The 23,808-nt window shown below is 47.0% G+C and overlaps 1 protein-coding gene across 2 annotated transcripts in view; it reads left to right on the forward strand.

Moving 5' to 3' along the window:
- Positions 1–9,254: 9,254 nt before the first annotated feature.
- Positions 9,255–23,808, forward strand: part of C1H5orf63 (chromosome 1 C5orf63 homolog) — a 55,901-nt gene continuing 41,347 nt past the window's right edge. Inside the window, exons 1-2 of one of the 2 annotated variants that reach the window (XM_075600448.1) lie at positions 9,255–9,366; positions 18,052–18,159. In XM_075600448.1, coding sequence (XP_075456563.1) covers positions 18,052–18,159 — 108 coding nt within the window. In that variant the 5' untranslated portion in view covers positions 9,255–9,366. Of the gene's footprint in view, positions 9,498–18,051; positions 18,160–23,808 lie in introns of both variants that reach the window. The other variant, XM_075600439.1, reaches the window with a different exon arrangement.

Consider the following 23,808-nt stretch of genomic DNA (forward strand, 5'->3'; position numbering starts at 1 on the left):
CTCCGGTTCCTTAGGTCGTAACAAGTCGCTTTTTGGACCATATGGTGTCCCAGTTCTGGCAATGAGAACTGGGAAGTTTGGACCTGCTAGACCAAACGGAACCGGATAATTTAATCCGTCTATGTTTTATGCTTAATACTGTATTCTAAGGTATGGATAAATTCCAGAGGAAATTTCTTTGGCCCTAATGTAGCAGATGGCCCGAGAGACGACCGAATGTCTAGGACTTAAGTATTGTTCAAAGAGTTTTGTCACCCTCACTGTTTATCCGAGGCTCAAACCAGAGCAGTTCTTAAGTGTTCCATTTAACACCTTCCAACAAAGGTTTTCCTGCCAGAAAGCCAAATGGGTAGACTGGCTGGCATTCCATTTGCATATGTAGGGCTACAGAAATGAGACCCCAGAGTTCTACTGCACCTGTGCCAGCTAGCAGGGGGGCATGTGTTGAAATGTGTTCCCATGTTAAAGATTGGCTGGAGGTAATTGAAAACCAATCACTGGTGCTTAATGTTACAGATAGAGGGACAAAAGGTTTATAAACTGCTGTCCACCCATATATCCTTTGTCTTCATTTGCTGATATGGTTACCTGATATCACCTGAATGATTTCCTGATTGCTGAGAGAAATGCTACATCTAACTTCTCATTCCCCAACCCCTAAGTAAGTGTACTTCTTGTTTGTTACTGTATTATCTGTTGTGTTCACCTTTATTCTAAGGAATAAATACAATTTATTATATCTTAAGCCTCGTTCAGTTCAAACCCAGTTATTTTTGTGTAATATTAATAAGCCTGTGGAAGCTATCGTCACATGCAATATGTATTTAATGTTTTTATTGTTCTTAATGTATTTAAAATGGGCAAATGCACTATTATCCATTTGTGGATAATAGTAATTGTGCCCATTACTGTACTGTATGTGTTAGGGGGGGAGGGGGTTATTTCTTTATAAGTATGTATGTGTTTTTAAATTAAATTGGGGGGGTCACAGAATTGGTACTGCAGGGCCGCGGTAACACCCGAGGGCCCCCACCGGCCTATAGTATCATTGCTGTGCATATATGTACTGTATGTTAGGGTGGTATAGGGGTTGTTGGTATAATATATATATATTTATTTTTTTATTTATATATTTATTTATATATTTATTTAGTGTGGGCCTGTTGTGTGTGTATTTTTTTTATTGTGGGTAGCGGAGGTGGCCGATGTGGGTATTAGCCCCAACGGTGGTTGTTTAAGGCTTGTGGGTTGGTAGCGGGAGGGCTTAACCCCTTCATGACCGTAGTGGTATGAACCGCTAAGGTTATGAAGGGGTTAAGTCCACCCGCAACCCCTCCCGCAAGCCCTAAACACCCACCAAGGGCCAAATACCCCCTTCACCCACCCCCGCTACCCACAATAAACCTGGCATGGCTGGTTAACCCCTTCATTGCCTTAGCGGTTAGTTGGCGGGCTGGATTGGTGTAAAAATCTCAATTCCTGAGTGCCGATCAACAGCGAAAAGCTGATCGGGGCTACTAGAATTCAGCCGATTTCAAAAAGTTGCGAAAAGTGCTGAAAAGTGGCTTATCGGCACCCGCATGCCGAAAAGTTTTTTTCAGGAAAAAAAATTGCCGATTTTGGCCACTTTTTGGTGCTTAATGAATTGGAAAGGCTATTTTGGCGAGAAAAAGGCGAAAAAAACCTTTTCGGCGCTTACTGCATAGAGCCCTAAGCATCAATACTTTCAATTGTAACAACTACACTACAATAACAATAAATAGATCCAAACAAACATCAAATTCACATAATTGTGCCTAACCTTATATCTAAAAAAAGAACATCACAACTTAATTCAATGACTTTGTTAGTTCTACACTCCAAGATCAACAAGGGAGGGGATGCAAAAGGTGGTGAGACTCCTGATTCTTTTAGAAAAGGCATCAGTTCTATCATATCATGTTAACTATGCGGATTTCTTGTCGGCGAGTGGCATATCCAGAACTGTTCCCTCTGCTGCAGGTGGTTGTCTCTGTTCCTACTTCTTCGTAATGCGGATACATTTTCCACCATCCTAAATTGTATCACTACCATGTACCTCCATAAAGTGTTCGTACAATTGGGAAATACTTTCCCCTTTTTGAACCATTTTACTAACATTTTTAATTCCCTAGAAGTGCTCCCTTGTTCTGATTTGAACCAATCCAATGGTTTCCCCAATATATTGTAGCCCACGTGGGCAATGGACCATACAGACTATGTGATGGGAATAACAACGATTGCAAGTACTGATATCTTATTCCTGTTGTGTCACATGGGATTTTAGAGCTTTACCTATCACCATATATATTTACATACATTACAGTTCCACGTGTATAGTTAGCAATAGGTCTGCTCAAACAGAATCTGGTCCTTAGTGATTTGAGGAATAACAATAATAATAATATTTTTTAATAAAAGAATGAGTAATTCCACAACAGATGTTTTGAGCAGACCTCTTGGTAAAATATATACTTTATGAAATATATTGGTATAAAATATATACTTTATGAAATATATTGGTATAAAATATATACTTTACTTATACCCGCTCTTTTGTGCCTTCCCTTGTTTGGAAGATGTTTCCTTTGACAGGAGCTTCCCCATTTTGATCATGTGAGCGAGAGTGGCTGCAGGAGGAAAATACAGCGCGCTGAGAAATACCTTTTAAGCCTTAAAGCGGAAATCCAAGCTGGCACTTTTTTCAGATTTTTTTTACATAGGATTGAAGCAGGGGGTCTCCGGAGCTGAACCCATTCATTTCAGTTCTGGTACCCCCTGCTTCCGGAGATACTTACCTGCATAAGGGGAGCCAGTAGCCACTCCGCTCAGCTAGAAGGGTTCAAGTAATGGCGTTTCAAAAGTCCCGCGCCCGACGGACCAATAGGAAGCCGTGACATCATCAGGTCGGGCTTCCTATTGGCCCACGTAACACGAGTGCTTTAAACTTTGCCGAGATATCGGCACCCCCTTTTGCAGGTCTGTACTTCGGAAAGCAGAGGGGCTGCGGAGCTGAAATGAATGGGGTTTAACTCCAGAGACCCCCTGCTTCATTCATATGTTAAAAGAAAACAGTAATTTTTTTTTAAAGAAGCATAAATTGCTCCTTTAAGGAAAGACCAGTTTACAAAGTATATCATGAACTGCTGCTCTATCCCATTTTATCCTGCAGAGGTCACCAAACAGAGCTTTGCAGTGCATTATTAGGCCTCTGTAGCATTGAAAACATGTAAATACTAAATACTGTACTGAATGTGCCCCTGCTTCTCACACTTCTTACTTATTTGCGTGTGTTCTTCCTTGTTTTATGTGTCACTGCATTAATAAATGAATGAACGCCACTCGAATGCAATTGTGAATTGTGAAGAACCTGAACTCCATGGGCATACTTGAAAACGAGAGGTAACTCTCAATGTATTACTTCCTGGTAAAACATTTTATAAATAAATAAATGGGCAGCCTCTGACAATTCAAAGTCCTTTGCTCTGTCCTTTGTGACATCCCTAATTATAAGTGCATTCTGTTTAGTGTATGTCTGTCTGTGTATTGCCTGTGTAATGTAACCCAGGGCATGCAGTAAAAGGAGGCATCCAACCCAATGTCCGAGTAGAACATTTAAAATAAATACATAATTTATTCATTCAATAGCACTGATACCACTTGGTTCGCAATGCATCAATGTCTAAAAATAAAGGAAGACTAGACACAAGTGGGATTAGCATAAATAATGCCACCTGGAATACTCCCGTGAGACAACAATAGATTGGAGATAGAGTAATCCATGATACTTTATTAAAAGTAAATGTAGTTTTGCTGACCTTAAGAAACATTTGATACTGTCTACAGTTATCCCTGACCTTTTGTATAGACCTGTGTAAGGGCTGTTATATGCTGTGTGCGACCGTGCGCGCGCGCGTGCCTGTGCGAAGACGCGTGCACGTGCCGCACACGTTTTGTGTGTATACTGTGCGCGAGTATGTGTGTGTATGTATATGTGTGTGTGTGTGTGTGTGTGTGTATGTGTAATTTATTATTTATTTTAAAAAAAAACACATTAGTAAAAATAAAATATTTATTAACATTTGCAGACACATACACACACACATATACATACATTTCAGCGCCGGTAGCGGCGCAAAATCAATGTATTCCCCGTCTTCCCCGCGTTCGGCCGGATGCACGCTCACTGCCGTGTGCGCGCGCAGCCCTTGTATAGAAGGGCTGACTAACCTCAGCCAATTATAAGTGCCGCGCGCGCATGGGGTAGCGCACGCGTCCTCTATATAACAAGCCTAAGGCAGGATTTAGCAAGAGATTACAGTACAGACAGGTGTGGGATGTTATCACCACCTTTGCTATATAATTTGTCTGGTACACTATTAACCCCTTGAGTGCCGCTGACGTAATTCTCACCAGAAAGGCATGCTGTTATGGTGCATAACATTACAGTTATGTCATGAGAGGGGCAGGACGTTACGTTAGCCTTAAGCTTTAATGTGCATCTTCAAAGGACAATCTCATAAAGTGAAGTCATGTTTCCTCCCATAAGCATTGCTTTCCTCCCATAAGCTCCCAATGCTCCCAATGCTTTCCTCCCATAAGCATTGTTTCCTCCCAAAGCATTGCGTAACTGTAACGTAATTAGGGATAATGACGCCAAAGAGGCGTTTACCCTAATGTGCCTATCCTCCAAAGTCCGTTAAGGTTAACGTGGGAACTTAACTTTCTGTTAATTAAATCATGCTTAAACTCGCATCCACGTCCTAAAAAAGGGGAGAGAGAGAGAGACGTGAACGTACCTGAGATACCTGGGAAATCTGCAAATTCAATGTAATTCAGTTTAATATTCAAATTAGGTTATTTCGCTGGTATCTCGCCACGTGTTGTATAGAGGATTCTACCAAGTCTCTCGCTCTCTCATTAGCTTTGAGGTAGCGTCATCTTAAGAGCCCTGAATTAATGTATGTATGTCTTTATTTATATAGCGCCATTAATGTACATAGCGCTTCACAGAAGTAATGCACATGACAATCAAATAAATAACAAATAATACAAATAGCAGGTCATGGGAATAAGTGCTTCAGACACAAAAGTAACATTTCGGAAGAGGAATCCCTGCTCTGAAGAGCTTACAATCTAATTGATAGGAAGAATGTACAGAGACAGTAGGAGGGAGTTCTGGTAACTTGTATTGTATTGTATGTCTTTATTTATATAGCGCCATTAATGTACATAGCGCTTCACAGTAGTAATACATGGGGTAATCAAATAAATAACAGATAATATAAATAACAGATCATGGGAATAAGTGCTTTAGACATTAAAGTAACATTAAGGAAGAGGAGTCCCTGCTCCGAGGAGCTTACAGTCTAATTGGTAGGTAGGGAGGACATACAGAGACAGTAGGAGGGAGTTCTGGTAAGTGCGTCTGCAGGATGCCAAGCTTTATGTATCATGTGTTCAGAATATCCACTGTGCTATTCATAAGCTTCTTTAAGCAAGTGTGTCTTAAGTTGGGTCTTAAAGGTGGATAGAGAGGGTGCTAGTCGGGTACTGAGGGGAAGGACATTCCAGAGGTGCGGGGCAGAAAGTGAGAAAGGTTTAAGGCGGGAGAGGGCTTTAGATACAAAGGGGGTAGAAAGAAGACATCCTTGAGAGGAACTCAAGAGTCTGGATGGTGCATAACGAGAAATTAGGCCTGAGATGTAAGGAGGGGCAGAAGAGTGTAAGGCTTTAAAAGTGAGAAGGAGAATTGAGAGTGAGATGCAGGATTTGATCGGAAGCCAGGAGAGGGATTTCAGGAGGGGAGACGCTGAGTCAGAATTAGGAAAGAGTAGAGTGATTCTGGCAGCAGCATTTAGGATAGATTGTAGGGGAGACAGGTGAGAAGAGTTTTGTGGATCTAGCCTTAGGTCAGAGATTCGCTCATTGAAATCCCAGAATTCCCTGCTGTCTGTTTGTTTCTCCTATGGTTTATAATCTCTATTTATTGCAGCAGCTGCAGAAGGTAGAGCTAACATTGGGAAATTTGAGGTCCTAGGTAATTTGAACTTTGCTAGCAGCGAAATTATTATTATTTTTTTTAAAAGGGGGTGTGTGTCGAGCGCGTGCATTTTAAGTGAAACTTCTATGTCTTTTGTCACTGTTTTGTCGCAGAAATTGTATTTGTTATGGTGATGTTTTCAATGAAAAATCAAAACACAATTTCAGTGAGAAAACGCAAAGAAGTTTGACTTAGAACGCACGTGCTCAGCACACACACCGTTTTAGCTATTTGCACTTCTATATTTATACTAACTGTGAATTCCTTGTGTGTGTGTGTCTCTGTGTGCGTCTGTGCTTCTCTGTGTGTGTGTGTGTGTGCGTGTGTGTCTGTGTTTATGTGTGTCCCCCTTTGCTGCCGCTGTGGAGTCCTCTGCGCAAGCTCGTCGTGGGGCCTCTGCGCGTGCGCACCATGCGCCGGAAGGCCTCTGCGGGATCCAGCGCTGCCTTCCTCCTCTCCGGTGACTGGTGCTGTTGCAAGCTGGCAACACTGGCGTCGCTGATGGCCTCCTCTGCCAGCAGTGTCGTCACTTCCGTCACCATGAAGTCCATTTACTGCCAGGGAATCGTTCTCGTGTGGTAGGTGCGCGCAAAGAAGTTTCACTTAAACAATTATCCCTCGGGGGCCCAAATATATCCTTGCACCAGGAACTGCTATTCCCTAGTTACACCTGTGAATAAAAGGTGATCTGTTTCACTATAATGTAATCAGCAGCATAGCTTTTAAAACTTACAGATAAGAGGGAACAACATCACAACATCAGGTGAACCACAATAAAACCAGCAGCACAGGATAAAAGTAACATTTTCAGGCAGGGAGGTGCCCTCTGGTGGAGCTGGGTGTGTGGTGTTGGGCTTGGGTGGACCTCCTGGTTCAAATAACACTAAGAAGAAAAAAAATAACTGGCGTTGGGCAGACCCTGCACTTCATAAGGGTCGGCACATTAAGGGTACAGGGTTCATCATACTACAATTGCTTGTTTTCCAGAGGAAGATTGTTTCCTTGGGGTCGGGGTATCCGTATTCCCCTTTCCGTTCACATCCTGGGACGGGGGGAGGGAGGTTTACTGCAACCTTGTTATCGAGATAACGTGGTTGAGCGCCAGAAGAAAGGTGGCACTTCCGCATTCAAAGGGTTCAGCAACCCCACAGATGTCAGATCAGAACGATTGTATTTCCCAGCGCATTCAGGACGCCCTGGGAGTTACGTATTGAAAGCCTTTAACATTTTCCTGTTAAACAAATGGTTTGGAGGGTTTTCGCTGTGTTTGGCAAACAATCTTATCATTAAAAGATATTTAATTAGTCATTGACATTGTTGGCTTAGCTCTCTTTCTTTGTTTGCAAAGTAATTGAGGTGTCATCGCTAGACAACCCGATAAAGATAAGTAGCTGACATGCTTCAATCCAGTTCCCGACAAGAAGCAATTCATACTAATTTTAAATAGATATAAATAAGTAGGTCAGTTACTTTAAGGATGGTTACATATGTCTAAAGAAACCAATCATACTGATCATTTTGAGGTGTCCTCGGGGCCGCCAACAGGGTGGGTCTGCCGGGGTTGGCGTCCCGAGCCCGGTGACGCCGGGCCCATGTCAGGAAAAAAAAAATTACGTGTTGATAAAAATAAATGGCCACTCCGCCTGCATTAGGTGGCCGGGCCATAACCTGGGCTCTCCCAAAGTCCCCAGCCATGCTCCTCAGCTCCCCCCACCTCCCACCGTCCCCAGGCCCCTACCGGCATCCCCTCGGCTCCCCCAGCCAGGCCCTACCGCCCGGCATTCTTCCACACCCCTCAGTCCCTACTAGGATTCTTTCCCCTCCTCTTCGCCCCCACCGGCATCCACCATCCTCCGTGGCCCGCGGCTCCAGTTCCAGGTGGGTCCATGTGACTCGGGCCTGCGCCCAAGCCCTCCCCAGCCATGCGGCACCTCAGACCCTCCAGCGGCAACCGGACCCCGCAGCCACCGGTCCCGACCATCCCCAAAGTATGAGTACTTTTTTAAAATCTATTGGAGGAGGACCGAGGGTATTTTTATATGTACTGGGGGGGGAGTGGGGGTCTTTTTATATGTATTTCGGGGAGTGAGGCTTTTTTATGTACTGGGGGGGGGGGAGTGAGGGTCTTTTTTTATGTACTGGGGGAAGAGGGAGTCTTTATATATATTGGGGGGAAGTGGGGGTCTTTTTATATGTACTGAGGGAAGAGGGAGTCTTTATATATATTGGGGGGAAGTGGGGGTCTTTTTATATGTATTGGGGGAAGAGGGGGTCTTTTTATATGTATTGGGGGAAGAGGGAGTCTTTATATATATTGGGGGGAAGTGGGGGTCTTTTTATATATATTGGGGGGAAGTGGGGGTCTTTTATATGTATTGGGGGAAGAGGGGGTCTTTTATATGTATTGGGGGAAGAGGGGGTCTTTTATATGTATTGGGGGAAGAGGGGGTCTTTTTATATGTATTGGGGGAAGAGGGAGTCTTTATATATATTGGGGGGAAGTGGGGGTCTTTTTATATGTATTGGGGGAAGAGGGGGTCTTTTTATATGTATTGGGGGAAGAGGGAGTCTTTATATATATTGGGGGGAAGTGGGGGTCTTTTTATATATATTGGGGGGAAGTGGGGGTCTTTTATATGTATTGGGGGAAGAGGGGGTCTTTTTATATGTATTGGGGGAAGAGGGAGTCTTTATATGTATTGGGGGGAAGTGGGGGTCTTTTTATATGTATTGGGGGAAGAGGGAGTCTTTTTATTTGTATTGGGGGGAAGTGGGGGTCTTTTTATATGTATTGGGGGGAGTGAGGGAGAGTGGGGAGAGAAATATATGTGAGGCGGGGGGGGGGCAGGGATTGAGGGAGAGTGGGGTAATTGATGGAGGGGGAGAGTGAGAGGTGAGACAGTGGAGAGAAATACATGGGAAAAGGGAGGGAAATAGGGGGGGCTCGCGAGGTGTAAAATGGGGGGGCTCGCGAGGTGTGAAATAGGGCTCGCAACACTGCCATTTAAGTAAAACTTGCGCCCTAAAAAAAATTCATGTTAGGTGTGCTATAGGGGGGGGGGGCTACTCCTGGCATTTGTCCTGGGCCCCAAGATTTCTGTTGGGGGCCCTGGATACCCTTTTAGTTGCCCCTTTTAGTCCAGCAAAAGCATATATCCTCCACTGCGTGCTGGGAGTGTGCGCATCCATTAGTGCACACCAGAGGGCAGCATCTCCCTGTTTCCTCCAGCAGGAAGTGTAGCTGTGTGTGTGTGACTTGTCCCAGGGCACTGAGCTGAATATCCTCTGATCAAGCAGGAATCACGGTGGGTGACACCTTATTAAGAAGGTGATCGGGGTGTGCATGAACATAGTCTCTGCTGTGCATTGCTGTGCAGTGAAGGCGCCTCAGTATTGTGTGACAGAGCATGCACTGGAGGGGCGGTGCTGTGATAAGGTCAGCAAGGGCACTGCCTGAACCCGCCTGCGCTGTGTCACCGTGAGCCACTTAACCCTATCAGTGCTGTGCTTTTTCCTGGAAATGTACAACGTGTCCTAAGAATTTCTGGCATTTACAGCTGTGGCGGGCAAGGTGGCTTAGTAAAAGCAGTGGTAGTGTACCTGATACAGGAAAGTGTTACATATATAAAACACTGGGGCAATGCCTTCAGTACTGTCCTGTAGCCTTTAGCAAGGGTAAGCTTAAAACCTGGACTGTTAGTGATCCTTAGGGACTGGGGTTGGGGACCACTGCACGTCTAGAAAGGTCAAAGCAATACAGTATTTATAGACTCAATATTTGGCACATAAAAAGAGGTAGCTATGTCAGTGCAAGATAGTGGAGCCTCCAAAGCAGGGACACCCCCATGTGGAGTACAGGATAACCTGTTAGGAGGCAGTGTCAAAACTCTCGTCGTAGATTTTATTTGAAGGCATATACTTGCAATATTGTTACTTATGAACACATCATTCATAATGAGTACACCCATGTCACTGTATCGTGTTTTGGGGGATATAGAAATCCTTACAATATTCCAGTTTGCCTTTGGTTCTGAAACGGCCCCTCCGCGACACCAGGATTTTCATTCACATAACATCTGGGTGGATTCACGTCGGCGCAAATTGGATATTTGCTAAAACCACGCGTTTTCAACATCTTGTACATAGTTTCTGTTTATTCAAGCACGATAGCAAACCATTGTGTATTAATAACAGCGGGGAGGGAAGAGTTAAAAAATGAAGTGATGTTTGGCAAACCACCATTTTGCCTTGCAGTATTAACGATGCATTTCACCCGTGCCAACTCCCTTTTTGGGAATCAGGGGGGTCCCCCTGACCTGAATCCCCTGGTTTCTGATATACTGTACATACTGGGAAAGCCGGCGCCGGCTTCCTGCTGCCCTCGTAATGCAGGAGATTTATATTGCCTGGAGGGGGCGGTACGGATGCTACATTTACAGGTATATAGCTCAGAAACCAGGGTGTCCCCGGAGCTAAAATTAACGGGGTTCAGTTCCAGGGACCCATCCATGTAAAAAAAAAATTCAATGAGCCTGCATTAAATGAAAAATGTAACTATGGCTATGTAAATATTTTGTGGTTTGCAGAAAAAAAATGTAAAAATCCTAGCAACATCAAAGTATATTATCATGTTAAAGGCAAGTATGAAAGTTTTAAAAATGAAATGAGGGCCTTGTTGAATCTTACAAACCTGCATTGCATATATATGTTTAATAACACCAGCCTATTAATACTTAATTTGTTATGGGGCACAATTCATTCCTTTGCTAAGGAGCCTTCCATTGGAAACCCTGAGGAACCGCAAGTGTTCAAGGAGCGGGTACTTTGTCCTGACCCTTAACTAGAAGCTTGTGACTTGTGTCTACTGTCAGTTCTACCCTGCATGCACCTCTCAACTCCATGTACCAATCTGCCTTCTGAGCGCCACTTACATAAAGACCTTTATGTTTAATAAGCATTGTGCGTTTGTAGTCTAACATTGTACTATTCCTGGTTTATCCTAACAAAGCAGCAGGTTTTAAAACATACAAAGGCTGTTCTTCTAGCGGAGCTCATACTTTAGGCTAATTTTAATACTGTTAGAAGTAACAAAAAAAAACCCTATGCTGCAGCTATTCTGCCAGCTTTGCGTTTGACTTCTTTGTTAGTTAATGAGGGGACACACAGTGGAATTAATGTCGTGCCTTAAAACAACTGAGGAATAAAGAGACTCTGCAGTTGCACTCTTTGAAGAAATGGCACTGGCGTTTGCATTATTGAACTTGGATTTTATAGCCAGCCAATCTTGCCATAGGGTGAAGACGTTTAAATCCACAGTTGAAGAATATCTATCAACAAAGAGAAGGCGACTTTACTTGTACAAACGTGGATGATTTTACAGCACAGAGCTTTGAGATTTTTTGTATTTATTATTGCATTCGTAGTTCATCCAGTTTATGATGGGCCAGACAAGTTCTGTAACATAGGTTGTGTTACTGATCCATTTGGACCTCATCCTGCTCATCCTAGTTTAGTGTCTCCTTCATCCCACTATACCCTTCTGAGCTGGGGGCTGGAGATTTGCTTTCCCAATGCTCTGCATGATGTATCCCCATCTTCCAGCTAACCCAATGGCAATCTCCTATATTAACCCATTCAATTAGCTGCTATGTCTGTGTATGCAAGAGAATGTGTCACATTATCAACCACACTGACAGAAGAGCATTTATTTTTTTCTTTCGGATCAGGTCACTTTTACTGATGCTTAATGTTAAATGCACGTCACTCCTGCACATCTGATCAAAGTAGCTTTTTTTCCTCCACCTTTAATTGGGTGTATGATTTTTTTTCTGTATATACTAAAAGCATTCCTAAAGTTCAATGTCTGTAACTCTCTCCCCATTCATGTTCACTGAGCTCTTATTTTCAAGGCATGATTAAAAATTCTTTATTTCAGCTAAGCATTTGTTAGCCAGCACCATTCACCAAATGCACTTAGTGACTAACCCTCAACCATTGCGCCGTGCCCCACAACTACTTTGTACAGTGCGTGTATGCATAGTCAGTCTTGGTACATACCACATTCAAGTAGAAATACTGAATTCAGCAGGGCATAATGTGCTCTATCACTCTCTCCTTTCAAATCTCTATTTAAAATACAATGTATAAAAGAATACATAGTGCAGGTTGCCCTTGCAAAAGCATTGTCCTGTGCATAATGAAAAATATATGTAACACCCCTATCCCCTCCGGCTTCAGGAGATAGGGTGTACATGGGTGCTAATGTCTATTACCCGTTCCCAATGGAATTAGAGTGTTAGCTCCGTGGGCAATTACCTGTGATCTGAGGGTTCCCTCTGGCAGGTTCAGGCCTTGCCTGTAATGGAGGATAGTTGGTGGTTGTGATTACAGGATAAAGAATAGGGCGCCAGGATCTTTTGCAACTCAAAGGTCATTTATTAACAGGCACAACAGCTCCAGGCTTGCACAGGATCAATGATCGCTCTCTTAATACACAGTGGACTCTCAGCATATCATTAGGCAGACTTTTCCTAATGTACCTTGTAGGGGACTTTCCCTTCTTGACCTTTCCCATTCAGATAAGGACTTTCATGCAGGCTTTAGCCTCTATTCCAGGGGCGCGCAAACTTTTTTTGCTGCGCCACCCCCTCATGCCTGCTCTCCTCCTTGGTGCGCCCCCCCCTCCTTAAATCGCGCTGCGTTAAATGACGCACTGGGTCGTGTGACGTCATGTCACGTGACCGGCGGCGTCATTTGACGTCTCATAACCCATGACGCCGCGTTGCCATGGTAACACGTCCTGGAGCCGGCTGAACCTCGGTAAGTTGAGCTTGCAGAGGCCTTGCGTGGTCCCCCGGCATTTAATTTAAATGCCCGTGTTGGGGTAGAGCGCGGGACCCCAGCAACCGCCCGCGCCCCCCCCCAAAAAAATCTTGCTACCCCCCCCCCCCCAGTTTGCACACTGCTGCTTTATTCCACCTCAAGTCCACACCTAACAAAGAGTTGGGTCCACCAACCTCCTCTGCCAGAGCTGTCTCCCTTTGGCTTCCTAGTTCCTAGCACCCTGCATTCCAGAATACTCCTTCTTCCTGAACTTCACTTGGCAAGGTCTTGCTTCTTCTCACTGGCCTGTGACTGTACAATGTACATCATAGGAGGTTAAGCTCCCAGACAGTTTACACTTTCCCTGCTCACTCACCCTTAGGTGAGGGGTGAACCTGCACTTCCCTAGGTGAGGGATCAACTAACTTCAGTTTGCAGAACCCACTTAGACATACAGCAGGAGGGGCCAAACTATCCCTCCCCCTCTCCTTGCAACTCCACTAGCCCAGACTTGTGCCTGTAAGTTGCTGCACTCAGCAACTGAGGAGATGTGATGTCACCAGCTAACTATTAACCCTAGCACTGCCTGCTCTTATCAGGACTTATGTGCCAGGCTGTGGGGGGAAATAGTGAGGATGCTACCTATATACATGATTTATAGCAAAAAGCAAATGACAATTATTTATGTACACTGCCACTTGGCAGGAAATAAGAGGACCTAGAAACAATGTACAACACACAATGACGCGCTCATGTTACAGATTGTGGACTGAAATATTAGACCTGCGTACTTGCTTTAATTTAATCACCTATCCTCGTGAGACTGACATGCCCAGAGTTGTATTGAAAATACCAAAAATTAACACTAATGTTTAATTCTTACAAGCCGGTTCATTCTTAAAATGGAAATACCAGAAGCCTGTAAAAAAAAAAAAATATATATATATATATATATATATATATATATATATATATATATATATATATATATATATATATATACACACACAGTATAGCTTTTTTTTTTTTTTTTTCAAAAAGAAAACAAATGGTTTCAGTAATCAGTCAGGTAAGTTCCAAATGAATAAAAACTTGATGCAGAACATTTTCAAGAGCAGTTTACTTTCCTGTGTCTTTGTCATTTGTTTTTATGCGGCAGCGGTAGAATCCACAGCACTTCAAAGCATCAAATAAAATGGTACTTGTGATGGTGAAGAGGTAACCAGGCTCACTAATAAAGGTTAAGCCCGTTGGATTACATCTGATCCATGTGTTGGGGTTCAGGAGTGTCAGCTCTTGGACCCAACTGTTGTAAAAGCGTTACCTGTAATTATGCGACAATAAAGAATGTTTGTGTTTTTACCTTTTATGGGATGGCAGCAAGCAGGGATTGCTGTGGTATGAGTTTCAAGGCGTGTTTTGCGGAGAAAGTGTTGTCAGAATGTGTCTATCTAGGCAGGGGCCAGAGTTGCTGGTTCCCCTAAAAATGTACCCAGGAATCAGGTCGAATTCCTGGATGCATGTAGACACAGTGTCTCGGTGTCTCGGTAATATCGCCACTTGAAAACACTTGCGCGACTCACCACTAGGGGTCCCTGCTTCTGCACAGCCCAGAAAGGTAAATGGTGCAAAGGGATGTAAAGTATCCCTGTAACTATAACTATACTGGGATACCCAGTTACTGAACAGGTAACCCAGAACTTGCTTAGAGGTTCTGGGGGTGCTCCAACCATCTATAAGGTTGTCAGGGCGCTTGTAAAGTCGAGACATAAGTCTATTTTATAGTGTGTGGGGAATATGGCTAGTAAGAAATAGAGTGCATTTTTTTTGTTCTATTCCCCATACCAGTAAAACTTAGGATATTTTTAACGTATATATTTTATTAAATTGTGTGTTTTAAAACATATATGCTTGTGCACAGAAATGAGCTGGGACTTTCAGAACCAATGCTCTGACAGGCCACTGGGGCTACCAATTGGTGCCAGTAGGTCTGGCAGGACATCTGTAGATGAAAGCCCCAGAGGATGTCTGAGGTGTCAAGACCATTTGGACAGGAGCGAAGGACTCAAGTATCCAGGTCCTGGGATTAATGGACGCTCTTTGCATTTTTATTTGCCCCACCAGACTTAGTGGAGCCGACAATGGGTTAGCTGGGGGGAAGATGCTGCTGGTGGGCACATTTTCCATTGGCTGATTCATATTTCCCGCCCACCCGTTTTTTTTCAAGCTAGCTCAAAACAGCTTCTGCCTCTGACATCATCAGCCAGATGAGCCCTGCTCTTGAGTTGCTGCAGAGAAATTTCTCACGCTTTGGATTGAGCTATAGTATTTTTTGAATGAAACTCAGAAGTATTTAAAAACCCTTACGCCCATCAGATAGTTAGTTCTCCAGTCCTCTAATATTCTCAGATTCAAAGTTTCCAGTTTCAAGTCTCCAGCAAGAAAGGGCTGCTTCAGCGAAGGCTGCCTGGAATATTTTCTGACCTGTTTTTGCAACTGTTATCAGGGTTACGATTATCTGCACCTTGGAGAGTAGGTTGTTACCCCAATTCCCAAGTAAGTATGTATTTTTGCTGTAGTTTGTGTATCATTGTGTGCATACGCCTTTTCTTGTGAATAAATTTACAATTTATTTCATTAAGTTGTTTTGCTCAATGCATGATCCTGGTAAAAAGGTATAAATTGCCTGGACTCCTGTGACAGTACTTTTTTAAAACAGCATCTTAATAAAGATCATACCGGCCCTATCTTGAGCCTCCTTTGTGGTAATCCACGTGACCACGTGCACCCAATACCTTTTTTCGGGTAAAAATCCCTGTGAAAGTAAATAGTGATTTCTGTCCTAAAGCGTCTGAAACACCTACTCCGGAGTACACTGAATATATCCCTAAGCGCAGGGAAGTCTACATAGAGACTGCTGCCCATACTACTTTTTATTATCTCAATTTCTTCAGGGGTAGCACTTTTTACAGCTAGACAGATAAAATAAAACCTAATTCAGTGTAGCAGAGTCCCCCTCCTTACCTCCGGTGAGGGGGAACTGCTTGGTTGCACAGCCGGAGCTTCGCGCTAGTAGGAAGAGGCGGCGGCAGCCGTTTCAGACTGCCGCCCATGCGCAGTTGTGGCTGGAGGGGCGACCATCTTTAAATGGCTTCAAAAGCCAACAGAGACTACAATCTCCAGAATGCTCTGCAGGAATAGTGCGGTGGCCATCTTGGACTGGCTCCGCACAGACTAAGCGGGACTACGAGCCCCAGAATCCTCAGGGGGGTGGGGGGAGGCAGCCTAAAAGAAACAGGATATCCTCTGTGACAAGGAGCCAGCGTGTTCAGTCCTGATAGAGGAGCGAAGGAAGAAGGTAGTGTCCAGGGAGCAGTGCTTCCTGGACTAGGCCCAGACCTTGCCCCTTAGGACCTGAGCCAATCTAAGTTCCGTGCTATAGGGAAGGCCCCAGATAGGGACTCTTCCCCATTTAGTACTAGTGCTACGCCAGTGGACGGACGGCCACACGGCACTCTGCGGCCTGGGACCAGGCCGTAGTATTCCAGGACACTTGAGTGAGACACTCCAGCTGGAACTCTCCCCACGAGCAGGATCGGGACCCTTAGGAGAGAGGGGAATTTTCAGAGGCCCCTCTGCATGGGACCTACTCCAACGCACCTCTACACGCTGCACCTGGGTACTGGAGGACCGAGGCAGGTACCCAACGTGCACCAACATTCACAGGGGGTAATGCTACCTCACATTTGGGTGGGGTTGCTGGAACGGACACCAGGGGGTTATTGGCGCAACCGCACCCTCAATACTTTGGTGACACCATTCAGTGTTTGGGGTTTGCGGCCTAGTAGTGTGTGTTATGTATTGTGTACAGTAAAGCTCAGTTATATATATTGAGTGGTGTGTTGTTTACTGCTGTTGTATTGGTTCCTGTGAGGGGTTATCCCGCCAACGCTGGGATCCCACATAGGTGGAGGCTCTGTACGCAATGAGATAGAGCTCACCCCAAGTTCCCAGAAGCAGAGGCTTAGGCCTTCTGTGAGCATACAGGTACATCAGCACACGTAGTTGCCCGCGTATTTCCCTTAGGCATAGTAAAGGGGGCTACATCACTAATCTCGGTGCTATGTTGTTCTCGTCTGTGATGCGGGTTCCTGTCTGTGATGCGAGTTCCTGTCTGTGAGGTGAGTTGGCATATGTTTAGATACAGGTCTGCAAAGTCGGGTATTTAAACTTCATAACATTTGTGACATGGGAAAAAAAGTTCAGTGCAATGTAATATCTCCATTTTTCATTCAGACAATTTACAGTCTCTCAGAATATCATACATCAAATTAACACGGCAGACCTAAAAAAAAAAAAAAAGTCTGCTCAATTTTGCTAACAAACCCTCAACTAGATTCTTCTGATGCTACGAATTGTGCCATCCTCATGGGTACTAATGGTACCTGCAAATAGATTGGATAGTTAAAAGCGTTCACTTTGAGCATCTATTTATTTCCAGACTGCTTTGACCCGTGTTTTTGAATGGTATTGTATTATTCTGGCTATGAAAGCTTTTGTTTGGTATCTGAATAGGTTCTGTATTCTGCATTACACGCATGTGCTTGAAAATGTCTTTTTTTTTTATCCATAAGATCTTCATTGTATCTGGGAAACATAGTTGTGACTTTCTGTTTTTACTGTGATAATACGATGCTGCATAAGTACCTGCATGTTTGGAAACTGTATTGAAGCTGAACTTGTGACATCTTGCACAAAGCTGCAGTGTATTTCCTCATTCGTCCCGTGGTACAACTTTGCCACTGGGCTTCTGTGTTAAAACCATTGAAATATATTCTAGCCGACTTGCAGTAAACCTATCAAACGTTGGATAAGAAAAGCATAATCCTGATCTGCATTTTCACTCTAAATTTATGAAATCGTGAAAGATGAATGTATAATGAAGCTATCCAGCTCTTTTTCCTATTTTTTTTTTCTTCATAAATGCGATAAGTAGATTCAAAATGTTTTCAAATAGAAATACTTTGTGTGTGTATATGCCAGTGTAATACAGAAAATAATAATACAAGTAATAAGCAGGGACAACTTCCAGAAGTAAGTCACCAAAGTAGATGAGTGCCGGGCAGTACATATTTGACGTAACTGTGCACAATTATTTCTTTTATCAGATGCTCCAGTTTAGATGTTGGCAACAAGTAAAATCCTCAGTGTTCCCCCGGGCAAAAAGACTTTTCACTTCTCAGAAGGAAAAACCAGTGTTGACTCTGTTCACAAAGGTAAATAACACCAAGTCTGCACGCATAGCCGTATCCATAAAACGTGCTCTGTGTTTTTGGTTAAAATAGTAAATGGATATTTGCAGCCATGTGGTTTGGGAGCCGTTCACTGTCAGAGGGGCTTTCAACACATTGCAAAGTGTTTAAAGAAGATGGACCATGTTTGTACACAGTAGTAAGCTGCGTTATTGTGTAACCTTGAGAACACAATACATCTGAGTAAGCTATTACTGGATACAGTGCTGCATTAGGACAGATAAGAGTTTGGCTTTAGATGTGAGCAGGCTCGGTTATGCATCAAGATAAAAAAAAAGCTGTCGTTTTGCCACTGGTATTAACACTAGGGCCCCAGATAACTAAAGGGGGCTAAACTTTAGTATGCTTTGGTCTTATTCAAATGAATGGGAGTAAAGCATGCTATTGCTCCACACCTTTTAGTGAATCTGGGCCGAGGGGAGGCATCAATGTGTCCGCTGACATCATGTCCTGGAACTAGATTCCATATTCCTCTGTCTCCCTTTGCAGCTTATGGGATTCATTTGTCCCTAGTTAGCTGCCTGTTATTTTGCCTGTCCCAGCAGCTTGCTGCATGTGTAAAAGGCAACATTTTGATACACATGTTGTTTACATAGCCATAGTCCGTGAGTTGCTATAGCAACTTCAGCCTTTCTTTCAGAATGGGCTAGTCTGTTCTCCCCCTCTGCCTTGCTCACAGATGATCTGTCCCCAGACTATCCTGCTACCCAGATTCCCTCTCACTTCCTTTTACCTTCTACATTGGCTGAGTGAGTACCTTCGTTATTCTCTCTACTGGCAAGGCCTCATCCTTTTCACCTTTCCCCACTATCAAGCACACTCACCATAGAGACATTCTCCCACAACACCATCATACACATGTGCCTTTGTGAATCTATGCTTTCCCCAATAAAGTGAAGAAAAGACAAAGTACTTGTTGTGCTTGTAACAGGAACGAGTTAAAGCTATCTGGGCTATTCATACTACACATGACTCTGGCCTCAGAATACATCAGTACACAGTTTGTGTGAGCAGATACATACAGTATAACTCCCTTTTCAATATACTGTGAAGCTGCTTCGGAGTGCGAGAGAACAGTTACATCAATTGAATGGAACTATGACTGGGTAATTTCCCAATGAAATTGGGGCGGAAAGTATGAATGTAAGGGGAGGCGGACGCGTGAATGTAAGGGGAGGCGGACGCGTGAATGTAAGGGGTTGCGGATGCGTGAATGTAAGGGGAGGTGGACGTGTGAATGTAACGGGAGGCGGACGTGTGAATGTAAGGGGAGGCGGACGTGTGAATGTAACGGGATGAGGACGCGTGAATGTAAGGGGAGGCGGACGCGTGAATGTAAGGGGATGAGGACGCATGAGTGGGGGCGGATGCATGAAGGTAAGGGGAGGTGAATGTAAGGGGAGGCGACCGCGTGAATGTAACGTGAGGCGGACGTGTGAATGTGAGGGGAGGCGGACATGTGAATGTAAAGGGAGGTGGACGCGTGAATGCGAGGGGAGGCGGACGCGTGAATGCGAGGGGAGGCGGACGCGTGAATGCGAGGGGAGGCGGACGCGTGAATGCGAGGGGAGGCGGACGCGTGAATGCGAGCGGAGGCGGACGCGTGAATGCGAGGGGAGGCGGACGCGTGAATGCGAGGGGAGTCGGACGCGTGAATGCGAGGGGAGGCGGACGCGTGAATGCGAGGGGAGGCGGACGCGTGAATGCGAGGGGAGGCGGACGCGTGAATGCGAGGGGAGGCGGACGCGTGAATGCGAGGGGAGGCGGACGCGTGAATGCGAGGGGAGGTGGACGCGTGAATGCGAGGGGAGCTGGATGTAAGGGGAGGCGGACGCACGAATGTAAGGGGAGGCGGACACGTGAATGTAAGGGGAGGCGGACGCGTGAATGCGAGGGGAGGCGGACGCGTGAATGTGAGGGGAGGCGGATGTAAGGGGAGGCGGACGCACGAATGTAAGGGGAGGCGGACACGTGACTGTGAGGGGAGGCAGATGGGCGAATGTAAGGGGAGACGGGCGCGTGAATGTAAGGGCAGGCGGGTGCGTGAATATAAGGGGAGGCGGACGCGTGAATGTAACGGGAGGCTGGCGCGTGAATGTAACGGGAGGCGGTCGCGTGAATGTGAGGGGAGGCGGACGCGTGAATGTGAAGGGGAGCGGACGCGTGAATGTGAAGGGGAGGGGCACACGTGAATGTAAGGGGAGGTGGACCCGTGAATGTAAGGGGAGGTGGACCCGTGAATGTAAGGGGAGGTGGACCCATGAATATGAGGGGAGGCGGACCCATGAATATTAGGGGAGGCGGGTGCGTGAATGTAACAGGAGGCGGACGCGTGAATGTAAGGGGAGGCGGACGTGTGAATGTAAGGGGAGGCGGCCGCGTGAATGTGAGGGGAGGTGAATGTGAGGGGAGACGGACGCGTGAATGTAAGGAGAGGCGGACCCATGAATGTGAGGGGAGGCGGGTGCGTGAATATGAAGGGGAGGCGGACGCGTGAATGTGAAGGGGAGGCGGACGCGTGAATGTAAGGGGAGGCAGATTAGTGAATGTAAGGGGAGGCAGATTAGTAAATGTAAGGGGAGGCGGCCTCGTGAATGTGAGGGGAGGCGGACGCGTGAATGTAAGGGGAAGCAGTCCGTGAATGTGAGGGGAGGCGGACTTGTGAATGTAAGGGGAGGCGGACCCATGAATGTGAGGGGAGGCGGACTTGTGAATGTAAGGGGAGGCGGACCCATGAATGTGAGGGGAGGCGGATCCATGAATGTGAGGAGAGGCGGACCCATGAATATGAGGGGAGGCGGGTGCGTGAATGTAACAGGAGGCAGATGCGTAAATGTAAGGGGAGGCGGCCGCGTGAATGTGAGGGGAGGTGAATGTGAAGGGGAGGCGGACGCGTGAATGTAAGGGGAGGCGGACGCGTGAATGTAAGGGGAGGCGGACGCGTGAATGTAAGGGGAGGCGGTCGCGTGAATGTGAGGGGAGGCGGACGCGTGAATGTGAAGGGGAGGCGGACGCGTGAATGTGAAGGGGAGGGGGACAAGGGGAGGTGGACCCGTGAATGTAAGGGGAGGTGGACCCATGAATATGAGGGGAGGCGGACCCATGAATATGAGGGGAGGCGGGTGCGTGAATGTAACAGGAGGCGGACGCGTGAATGTAAGGGGAGGCGGACGCATGAATGTAAGGGGAGGGGGACAAGGGGAGGTGGACCCGTGAATGTAAGGGGAGGTGGACCCATGAATATGAGGGGAGGCGGACCCATGAATATGAGGGGAGGCGGGTGCGTGAATGTAACAGGAGGCGGACGCGTGAATGTAAGGGGAGGCGGACGCATGAATGTAAGGGGAGGCGGCCGCGTGAATGTGAGGGGAGGTGAATGTGAGGGGAGGCGGACGCGTGAATGTAAGGGGAGACGGACCCATGAATGTGAGGGGAGGCGGGTGCGTGAATGTGAAGGGGAGGCGGACGCGTGAATGTGAAGGGGAGGCGGACGCGTGAATGTAAGGGGAGGCAGATTAGTGAATGTAAGGGGAGGCAGATTAGTAAATGTAAGGGGAGGCGGCCGCGTGAATGTGAGGGGAGGCGGACGCGTGAATGTAAGGGGAAGCGGATCCGTGAATGTGAGGGGAGGCGGACGCGTGAATGTAAGGGGAGGCGGACCCATGAATGTGAGGGGAGGCGGATCCATGAATGTGAGGAGAGGCGGGTGCGTGAATGTAACAGGAGGCAGATGCGTAACTGTAAGGGGAGGCGGCCGCGTGAATGTGAGGGGAGGTGAATGTGAAGGGGAGGCGGACGCGTGAATGTAAGGGGAGGCGGACGCGTGATTGTAAAGGGAGGAGGACGCGTGAATGTGAGGGGAGGCGGACACGTGAATGTGAGGGAGGCAGATGCGTAAATGTAAGGGGAGGCGGCCGCGTGAATGTGAGGGGAGGTGAATGTGAAGGGGAGGCGGACGCGTGAATGTAAGGTGAGGCGGACGCGTGAATGTAAGGGGAGGCAGACACGTAAATGTGAGGGGAGGCGGACGCGTGAATGTAAGGGGAGGTGAATGTGAAGGGGAGGCGGACGCGTGAATGTAAGGGGAGGCGGTCGCGTGAATGTGAGGGGAGGCGGACGCGTGAATGTGAAGGGGAGGCGGACACGTGAATGTGAAGGGGAGGGGGACACGTGAATGTAAGGGGAGGTGGACCCGTGAATGTAAGGGGAGGTGGACCCATGAATATGAGGGGAGGCGGACCCATGAATATGAGGGGAGGCGGGTGCGTGAATGTAACAGGAGGCGGACGCGTGAATGTAAGGGGAGGCGGACGCGTGAATGTAAGGGGAGGCGGCCGCGTGAATGTGAGGGGAGGTGAATGTGAGGGGAGGCGGACGCGTGAATGTAAGGGGAGGCGGACCCATGAATGTGAGGGGAGGCGGGTGCGTGAATGTGAAGGGGAGGCGGACGCGTGAATGTGAAGGGGAGGCGGACGCGTGAATGTAAGGGGAGGCAGATTAGTGAATGTAAGGGGAGGCAGATTAGTAAATGTAAGGGGAGGCGGCCGCGTGAATGTGAGGGGAGGCGGACGCGTGAATGTAAGGGGAAGCGGATCCGTGAATGTGAGGGGAGGCGGACGCGTGAATGTAAGGGGAGGCGGACCCATGAATGTGAGGGGAGGCGGATCCATGAATGTGAGGAGAGGCGGGTGCGTGAATGTAACAGGAGGCAGATGCGTAACTGTAAGGGGAGGCGGCCGCGTGAATGTGAGGGGAGGTGAATGTGAAGGGGAGGCGGACGCGTGAATGTAAGGGGAGGCGGACGCGTGATTGTAAAGGGAGGAGGACGCGTGAATGTGAGGGGAGGCGGACGCGTGAATGTGAGGGAGGCAGATGCGTAAATGTAAGGGGAGGCGGCCGCGTGAATGTGAGGGGAGGTGAATGTGAAGGGGAGGCGGACGCGTGAATGTAAGGTGAGGCGGACGCGTGAATGTAAGGGGAGGCGGACGCGTGAATGTAAGGGGAGGCGGATGCGTGAATGTAAGGGGAGGCGGACGCGTGACTGTAAAGGGAGGAGGACGCGTGAATGTGAGGGGAGGCGGACGCGTGAATGTAAGGGGAGGCGGACGCGTGAATGTGATTGGAGGAGGACCCGTGAATGTAAGGGGAGGCAGACACGTAAATGTGAGGGGAGGCGAGAGCGTGAATGTAAGGGGAGGCGGGCGCGTGAATGTAAGGGGAGGCGGACGCGTGAATGTAAGGGGAGGCGGACGCGTGAATGTAAGGGGAGGCGGACGCGTGAATGTAAGGGGAGGCGGACGCGTGAATGTAAGGGGAGGCGGATGTGTGAATGTAAGGGGAGGCGGATGTAAGGGGAGGCGGGTGCGTGAAAGTAAAGGGAGGCGGATGCGTGAATGTGAGGGGAGGTGTACGCGTGAATGTAATGGGAGGCGGACGCGTGAATGTGAAGGGGAGGCGGGCGCGTGAATGTGAAGGGGAGGCGGGCGCGTGAATGTGAAGGGGAGGCGGGCGCGTGAATGTGAAGGGGAGGCGGACGCGTGAATGTGAAGGGGAGGCGGACGCGTGAATGTGAAGGGGAGGCGGACGCGTGAATGTAAGGGGAGGCAGACCACT

The sequence above is a fragment of the Ascaphus truei genome, chromosome 1 (genome assembly GCF_040206685.1).
Source record: "Ascaphus truei isolate aAscTru1 chromosome 1, aAscTru1.hap1, whole genome shotgun sequence".
NCBI lineage: Eukaryota > Metazoa > Chordata > Amphibia > Anura > Ascaphidae > Ascaphus > Ascaphus truei.